Source organism: Danio rerio, chromosome 11 (genome assembly GCF_049306965.1).
Source record: "Danio rerio strain Tuebingen ecotype United States chromosome 11, GRCz12tu, whole genome shotgun sequence".
NCBI classification, from domain to species: Eukaryota; Metazoa; Chordata; class Actinopteri; order Cypriniformes; family Danionidae; genus Danio; species Danio rerio.
Window position 1 is genome coordinate 3,017,501 of NC_133186.1, and position 9,980 is coordinate 3,027,480.

The 9,980-nt window shown below is 33.7% G+C and overlaps 1 protein-coding gene across 9 annotated transcripts in view; it reads left to right on the plus strand.

Annotated features, from left to right (window-relative positions):
• Positions 1-9,753, plus strand: part of kif21b (kinesin family member 21B) — a 124,089-nt gene extending 114,336 nt beyond the window's left edge. For 2 of the 9 annotated variants that reach the window (XM_073916246.1, XM_073916247.1), the window contains 2 exons: positions 773-904; positions 5,571-9,753. In XM_073916246.1, the coding sequence (XP_073772347.1) occupies positions 773-872 (100 nt within the window). In that variant the 3' untranslated portion in view covers positions 873-904; positions 5,571-9,753. The remainder of the gene's footprint in view (positions 1-772; positions 905-5,570) is intronic. The other 7 variants (XM_073916248.1, XM_073916249.1, XR_012386926.1 and 4 more) reach the window with 6 other exon arrangements.
• The last annotated feature ends 227 nt before the right edge of the window (positions 9,754-9,980 follow it).

Here is a 9,980-nt window from a genome sequence, read left to right on the forward strand (position 1 = left end):
TCGAGCAGTTTTTAACATCAAAAAATGAATGGAAGTGAATGAGACCGGAAGTCTCGAGCAAAAAGATTCAAATGGCAGCGCCCACTCGTCGGTGGAGAATAAGGTGAATAGAAATATACAGTAAGGCTCATATTTGCCTCCGGTTATTGAACTTTAACTGCATTGTACAAAACTGCATCACGTAATTCAATCGAGTTTGGTTTGTTTTTGTGCAGAGAGAATGGCAAATGCTTTAATGTCAGCGTCTGCATTGTTAATACATCAATTATGATGCCACCCATTTCTAGTCTGCAGCATTTACTCCAAATGTCACAACAGTGTGTGGAAAACTGTTATGATATCTCCAGATGACCTGTTGGCAGCTCGAACTTTCCGGCACTTCAGATGACTAGAAGCGAAAACTTCTCAGGTGCACTGAGCAAAACAAGACGAGTAGAGCAGTAAAGGTGATCATTTTGCGATGGTAATATAAGCAGTTATTTAAAGCTCTCCGGTGTATTTAAATGGGTCATCAGCTCAACGAGTGTGTGTCTCTCTTCACTCTCCGCTGATGGCTTTTTCCAGACGGCCAGACTACTTAGAAATGTTCAGTCAGACTAATATGTTTTTAAGACCTACTTTTGTGCATTTTGGGGATGCTTGTTTGTAGAGCAGATGGGCAGGGAATTGTGGGATTGTTTGGCTCTTCTTCATTAATGTGCCTGTTTCCTCAAGCCTCTTTCCTTCTGTCTCTGTGTGTTTCTTGTGTGTTCTGTGGGTCTCTGTAACGCAGTGACTGTCGGGTGAAGTTGTGGAGTTATGTCCCCGGCCTCACGCCCTGTCTGCCCCGGCGGGTTCTGGCCATCAAGGGCCGGGCCACCAGCCTCCCCTGAGCCTCCATTAAAACCTCCCGCCTGCTCCTCTGGTACTGTCCTTTCTGTCTCTCTCTATCTCGTCTGCTTGTGTCTCTGTTTGATTTTCTGCTTTTCCCTGCTTTCCTCTTTCAAGTTCCTTTTTACAACGGGCAAGTTCATTTAAAGAAAAGTTTAATTACATCATTATGATTGTATTTAAATTACATTTGTAATTTAAACCATGGAGTCATAAAACAAAAGCACTCGAAAAGTAAGTGAAGAAATTAAAAAGGCTTCGTTAACAAGGCCATTCTATAAAACAGAACCTAAGGATTTCAGCAATGCATGCCTTCATCAGGGTAACAAAGGTCAGGAGCGTCTAGAGCTCATTTTAACCCTATGGTATCTAAACCATATCTAAACCCTGGGTGGCCAGCCGTGTTCCTGAACATCTACCTTTCTGCAGATTTTAGCTGCAACCTTGATCAAACACACCTGATTTTAAATACCAAGTGCTCCTTCAAATCGGTTTAGTTGTGTTTGATTAGGGTTGGAGCTAAATCATGCTGGACGGGTAGATCTCCAGGCACAGGGTTGAGCACCACTGATCTAAACAATAGGAAATATATCGAACACAAAGTCAACTTAACAGTCATCATTAATTCAGTAATGGAAGAGAGAGAAAAAGGGTTAATAATCATGATAGTTATTATACAACATATTTCTCAAGAAGTACAACATGAAATGTGTATAGAAAAGTTGAAGTCAGATTTATTAGCCCCCCTTTGAATTTGTTTTTCTTTTTTAAATATTTCTCAAATGATGTTTAACAGAGCAAGGACATTTTTACAGTATGTCTGATAATATTTTTTCTTCTAGAGAAAGTCTTATTTGTTTTATTTCGGCTAGAACAGAAGCAGTTATTAATTTTTTAAACACCATTTTAGGGACAAAATTATTAGCCCCTTTAAGCACATTTTTTTATGTCAACAGAACTTATTTCCATTTTATATATATATATATATATATATATATATATATATATATATATATATATATATATATATATATATGGGTAATTCTTCAACTACTAGCACTTTATACTTTTATGTCCTTTGATTATATATCCAAAAATATTATCATTTTGTTCAAATTCTTCTTTCTTTGTCAAACTAACAATAAAACCTACTTTAAGCATTTTTACTACTTTTCTATGAGTTTTAAAATATTATTCAGCCTCCTTTTAGGTGTCAAAATCACTGTTTTCACCTTGTTGCACACTCAGAGTTTTAAACTTCAACAATGAAAATAACATTTTAAAAGATTATTTATCTGGTATCTATTAATGTGTCCTAATGAAGCACTAGTGAAATAGGTTAAATATTTTATAGTTATTTATGTAAGACTATTATCAATATAATTTTTTATACAAAATGCAGCTGTCGCACAGTATCAGTGTCATTTCCAGCTCAACACTGTAATATCGCTTTAAAATGTTTGTGTCAGATTATTTGGGTGTTTTTTATAAACATGAATATTGACATCTGAGCACATGTTCAAGATGGAGAGAATTAAATTTTTTATCAACAACACTTGAAGAAAAATCAAGGTAAATATTGCTTGATGAGGAAATACATTTATTCTACGGCACTTTCAAACATGTTGAACCTTCAAAGATGATTTTAAAAACCAAATAAAATGAAGGTAAATAAGAGTGTTTTGTATACATGAAATGCTAGTATCAATTCAAAGCTAATCGGTGAAGCTAATTTTAATTTGTTCACAATAAACTGTTGAAATGCAATTTCCACCACTGTCATTTCCATCACCACACACATTTAAAAAATATTGAAAAACACCGGCCCTCAACGACCGAGGTTGGGCGACCTTGTCTCATATTGCCATGAACTAACTTCTCTTTTTTTCTTAATCCTATGCATTTGACTTGATAAATGATGTATGTTTTCAGTCTAAAAATATAAATATTCTACAGAATATTTATTACTCTGCTCCTCTGATTTGCTTTATATAAAACTGTGTAATTTCTGTACATTATTTTAAAAGTCGTACTGAAATCGAAACAAAAATTGGTGTAATTGTGAAGACAAGGCGGAAAATAAGTTTTGGAATCCCACATGAATATTAAAAATAGAGCATGAGATGCATGAGTGAGGATTTAGAGAGAGAGAAGGAAAGTTTGTAAGTGTGTTCCAGTGGAATAATTCATGAGATCTTGTTCATTAAATCAAGTGAGCAGATTGTTCAGTACTTTTTGTCGTCTTCGTGTTTTAAGAAGACGAACGAAAGAGAGAGAAAAGCACCTGCAGCAACGGTGCTTGGTGAAACTAAAGATCTTGCTTTAGAAGTGAAATACTAGGTGTTACGGTATTTTGCTGACAGAAAACCTTATGGTATAATTTACAATACAGACCGTTATAATCATTATTTGTAATATTTTAGAAAACATATAAAAATAAAATTTTATTATAAAAAACTTTAATTTTTTTTGTAATGCAAATGTAACTTTTATGAAGGGTTTAAACAGTTTTTTGGCAACAGTGTGTAAATATAACCAGCTTATAATGGACAAAATGTATGAAATCTATTTTTTATAATCACAATTGATAAAAACAGTCTGCAGAAACACTTTGATTGACATTCTCTCTTTGTATGATGTCATCAGAGGGGGAAGCCCCGCCCATTAGTGACCATCTCTCTCTCATTAGCATAAGACTTTAGTCTTGTTTTTGGATCTACCACTATGCTGTCACATAGGCATTTGTAGCCCCGCCCTCTTTTGAAAAGAGCAAAACCTCATTTGAATTTAAAGCGACAGTCACCAAAACGCCACAGTTAGGATCAAAGCCCAAAAGTTATAGCTAAAACTTCTGTGGACTGTAAGACTTGTTGAGCCAGAGATGGTTCGTATTTTCAAAACACAATTCATACATATGCAAATCTAATTTGTTAATTCAAAACACAATTCATACATATGCAAATCCAATTCGTAAATTCAAAACACAATTCATACATATGCAAATCCAATTCGTAAATTCGAAACACAATTCATACATATGCAAATCCAGTTTGCTAATTCAAAACACAATTCATAAATATGTAAATCCAGTTTGTAATTTCAAAACACAATTCATAAATATGTAAATCCAGTTTGGTAATTCAAAACACAATTCATACATATGCAAATCCAATTCGTTAATTCAAAACACAATTCATACATATGCAAATCCAATTCGTTAATTCAAAACACAATTCATACATATGCAAATCTAATTTGTTAATTCAAAACACGATTCATACAAATGCAAATCCAATTCGTAAATTCGAAACACAATTTATACATATGCAAATCCAGTTTGTTAATTCAAAACACAATTCATAAATATGTAAATCCAGTTTGTTAATTCAAAACACAATTCATAAATATGTAAATCCAGTTTGTTAATTCAAAACACAATTCATAAATATGTAAATCCAGTTTGTTAATTCAAAACACAATTCATACATATGCAAATCCAATTCGTTCATTCAAAACACAATTCATACATATGCAAATCTAATTTGTTAATTCAAAAGACAATTCATACATATGCAAATCCAATTCGTAAATTCCAAACACAATTCATAAATATGCAAATCCAGTTTGTTAATTCAAAACACAATTCATAAATATGTAAATCCAGTTTGTTAATTCAAAACACAATTCATAAATATGTAAATCCAGTTTGTTAATTCAAAACACAATTCATACATATGCAAATCTAATTTGTTAATTCAAAACACAATTTATACATATGCAAATCCAATTCGTTAATTCAAAACACAATTCATACATATGCAAATCCAAGTCACTAATTCAAAACAATTTATACATATGCAAATCCAATTCGTTAATTCAAAACACAATTCATACATATGCAAATCCAAGTCGTTAATTCAAAACAATTTATACATATGCAAATCAAATTCCTTAATTCAAAACACAATTTATACATATGCAAATCCAGTTCGTTAATTTAAAACACAGTTCATAAATATGTAAATCCAGTTTGTTAATTCAAAACAGTTTGTAAATTCACAAATCCAATTCGTAAATCAAAAACACATTTCATAAATGCGCAAATCCAATTTGTTGATTTGAAACAAAATTCATACATATGCAAATCCAATTCGTTATATCAAAGCACAATTCATAAATATGCAAAGCTAGTTTGATAATTCAAAACACGATCCGTAAATGCAAAAATCCAAGTGATTTGATGAAATATTTATGATTTTTACATGTGAATTCACAAATTGTGTTTTAAATTTACGGATTGGATTTTGTTATTATGTTATTTTTGACACTGATCTGGCTCCTTACTTAACTGATACATTTGAAATGTATTTGAGCTTAATGTCAGCCTAATGACCCGTTCGTTTGCATCACGCAGTAATCCAGAACTCTTCTTTTTCTTCAGAAAATCAGTGTGTGAGTTTGGAGGAGCGCTCGTGATTCTGGTTCACACTTCAGGGTTTCGATTCTTATTGGGATAAAGCGTTGTATGTGCCTAATTGGTGCGCGGAGCCAGGACTCGCTTTGTAAACTCGCGGTTTTGATGTGTTCAGTGTGAGGATCTGCCGTCTGAAGATTCTCAGTCTTTGTGATTATCGGCCTTGCGCATCTTTCTCCACCTCTCATTTTATGTCTTTTGTTTTTGTTCTTCTGCCACCCCACAGTGACATGAGAGTGAAGATCTGGAATCCGAAGATGGGGAAGAAAAGGTGACGATCCTCCATTATGGAAGCGAGTCTTATCGATGGTGCCTTTTTTGGTGGTTGTCGAATGATTGGACGCCACGACTTTAGGTGTCCGAAAACCAGACGTCTCACTCCAGAAAGCCGGATTCAGGAATCAGATGAGACGCATCCCTTTCAACCTGGCGTTCAGAGAAATATGATCAGTTTGAGGATCTCAACTATTTCTTCTGGATGCTGAAAGAACACTTCTATTTTTTTGGAAATATATTCACAAGTCACCAAGAGTTAAACTGGTCAATTTGACCAATTTTAAATCCCTTTAGCTGATCTCCGGGTCTGGAAAGAGCACTTTTAGCTTAGCTTAGCATAATTCATTGATTCGGATTAGACCATTAGCATCTCGCTCAGAAATTATCTGCGTTTCGATAGTGTTGGTATTTTGGATTGACGGAAAATGAAAAGTTGATATTTTAAGCGTCGATAGGGTTGGGAACTACACTGTTAAAGATTCTTGATTTTTACACCTAAATGATATTATAGTTTCTAGACATATCAGCCTGGAAAATAGCAAGTTTTCTCTTTTCGTTGATCTTGGTACACGGTGTAACTAAAGAAGAGTCCAGCTTTAAATAGGAAAATTACCAAATTAGAGTTTGACTGGTGAATTTGACCAATTTTACATCCATTTAGCTGATCTCCAGGTATGGAAAGAGCACTTTTAGCTTAGCTTAGCATAATTCATTGATTCGGATTAGACCGTTAGCATCTCACTCAGAAATGATCAACAATTTGATAGTGTTCGTATTTTAAGCTTGATTTTTCTGTTATTACGTTGTGTACTTAGACTGACAGAAAATAAAAAGTTGATATTTTATGGGTTGATAGGGTTGGGAACTACACAGTTAAAGATTCTTGATTCTTACGCCTCAATAATAGTATAGTTCCTAGACATATCCGCCTGGAAAATAGCAACTTTTCCTCTTTCGTTGATCTTAGTTCAGGATGTAACTACAGAAGAGTCAAGCTTTAAATAATAAAATTACCAAATTAGAATTTTGTGATCAAGATGCTAATGGTCTAATCCAATTCAATTATTTATGCTAAGCTAAGCTAATAATACTCCTGTCATCCCTGAAGATGAGCTGAATGGATGAGCTGAAAGTCTCTAGGCCTAATTTCCCCCCAAAAAGTGGAGTTTTCCTCTAAGGTGCTGTTTTGGTGATGCCTCATCCCATCAAAACACAGACAAATCCTCGAGACGACTTCTCGATCTGTAGCTGCTGAATTTACTTCCGTCTTCATTTCAAGGAAATATTTCAAGATGGCGTCACTTTTGGAAATTCCCAGAGATCCATATGACTTCAGCCTTGATGTAGAGCTGGAAACTCAATCCTGGAGTTTTGGCACCTTTTGTGTTGACCGAGGATGAGCAGATGCAGATTTGTGGATCCCAGTCCTACCTTTTCTTGAAACATTGTGCAATAGTATGTACCAATGTGTTTTAATGCCTTCCTCTTCAGGGGTAACCAATTGCTTCCTTAAAGGGATAGTTCACCCAGAAATGACAGTTCTGTCACCCTTTACTTGTTTCAAACCTTAAAGAGTTTCTTCTGTTGAACACAAGCATCTGTAAACATTGATATTTTGAAGATATCTGTAAACATTGACTTCCTACTATGGAGGTCAATGGTTACAGGTTTTCAGCTTTCTTCAAAATCTCTTCAGTTAAACACAAAAGAAGATATTTTGAAGAACACCGAAAACCTGTAACCATTGACTTTTATAGTCTTTGTTTTTTTCGACTATGGAAGTCAATGGTTACAGGTTTTCAGGTTTCTTCAAAGCTTCTTCAGTTAAACACAAAAGAAGATATTTTGAATATCGCTGAAAACCTGTAACCATCGACTTCTATAGCCTTTGTATTTCTTACTATGGAAGTTAATGGTTACAGGTTTCTAACATTCTTCAAAATATCTTCAGTTAAACACAAGAGAAGATATTTTGAACAAGGCTGAAAACCTGTAACCATCGACTTCTATAGCCTTTGTATTTCTTACTATGGAAGTTAATGGTTACAGGTTTCTAACATTCTTCAAGATATCTTCATTTAAACACAAGAGAAGATATTTTGAATATCGCTGAAAACCTGTAACCATCGACTTCTATAGCCTTTGTATTTCTTACTATGGAAGTTAATGGTTACAGGTTTCTAACATTCTTCAAGATATCTTCATTTAAACACAAGAGAAGATATTTTGAATATCGCTGAAAACCTGTAACCATCGACTTCTATAGCCTTTGTATTTCTTACTATGGAAGTTAATGGTTACAGGTTTCTAACATTCTTCAAGATATCTTCATTTAAACACAAGAGAAGATATTTTGAATATCGCTGAAAACCTGTAAACATCGACTTCTATAGCCTTTGTATTTCTTACTATGGAAGTTAATGGTTACAGGTTTCTAACATTCTTCAAAATATCTTCAGTTAAACACAAGAGAAGATATTTTGAACAAGGCTGAAAACCTGTAACCATCGACTTCTATAGCCTTTGTATTTCTTACTATGGAAGTTAATGGTTACAGGTTTCTAACATTCTTCAAGATATCTTCATTTAAACACAAGAGAAGATATTTTGAATATCGCTGAAAACCTGTAACCATCGACTTCTATAGCCTTTGTATTTCTTACTATGGAAGTTAATGGTTACAGGTTTCTAACATTCTTCAAGATATCTTCATTTAAACACAAGAGAAGATATTTTGAATATCGCTGAAAACCTGTAACCATCGACTTCTATAGCCTTTGTATTTCTTACTATGGAAGTTAATGGTTACAGGTTTCTAACATTCTTCAAGATATCTTCATTTAAACACAAGAGAAGATATTTTGAATATCGCTGAAAACCTGTAAACATCGACTTCTATAGTCTTTGTATTTCCTATTATAGAAGTCAATGGTTACAGGTTTCTAACATTCTTCAAAATATCTTCTTTTGTGTTTAACAGAAAAAAGAAACCATTCAATGTTTGGAATCACTTGAAGTAGATGAAATAGTGACAGAATGTTCAGTTTTGGTGAACTTTCCCTTTAAAACACACACAAACACTGTACAGCCCCCTTCTCATAAGCTTCCCTTATTTCTAACCCATCCTGCTGTATGTTTTATGTTTTCTACCTCAGGTTTAAAGTGTGTAAAATCTTCTTCCTCAGTTTTGTTTTCTTCCAATGACAGGAGTCCGGCTTTATTGACTTCTAGATGTGTCTCAGCGGTGTGCAGCAGTTTTCAGAATCTGCTGAGTGGGCATTTTGAGGGTCTGTCCGTATAATAAGCTCATCCCATCTGGGAATCTTTTGACAGGTTTAGGCAAAAATTAGATGCAACCTCAGACTTAAAGGGGCAGTTCACTCAAAAATGAAAGTTGTCATCATTTACTTGCCATTTTGTTTTGTTGAATACAAAAGAAGATAGCTTGAAGAATGTTGTATTCATTGACATCCATAGAATGAAAAAATAAATTCTATGGAAGTCAAAGGATACTGCTTTTCCAGCATTCTTCAAAATATCTTCTTTTCTTTTCAATGGAACACAAATAAATAAAATATAATCAAAAATGGTCTGAAACCTCTTCATCATATTGTTTAATCTACTTTAACACTTTAATTTAATTAATGTTTAAGAAATGTTTCATCCAAAACTTCTAAATTAGACTCTTTTTTATTTTCTGAGTGAAACACACAAGTACAGGTCTATAAGGATGGACAAAAAATTTGTGGTCCTCACCATTTTTTACACTTACTTTTAAACTTAAAAAAAGACATTTTGAATAATGTTGAAAACTGGTAACCATTGACATCCATAGTATTTTGGTACCTACTAATGAAGTCAATGACTGCTGCCTTCTGACATTTTTCAAGGTATCTTCCTTTATGTTCAACAGAAGTAACTGGTTTAGAACAAGTTAAGGGAGTAAATGTTGGCACAATTTTTATTTTTGTGTGAACAACCCCTTTAACATTGTTTAAGCTGCTCTTTCCCACACAATAAAGATCCAAAGACTTATTATTATTTATTTTTTTAGGGTTGAATATCTTGCAGAAAACAAAACATGGCATTTTCTAATGGTATTCTGAAACCATAATAAATGTTTTGATTTGCAATGGAAGTATTTAATGTAAGATTAATCTGATGTTATGATTCCGTTTTGTTTGATTTGTTTTTGCATTTGGAGCTGTTGGATGCCGTTATATGGAATAGTGCAGCTGGAACAATCCGCTAAACTTCTCCTTTTCTGTTCCACCAAAAGAAATAGTCTTGACAACATTAAGATTAGTCATTTTATTCAACCCTTAAACTAACCGAACCCTTTACGTTATTGACTCATTTA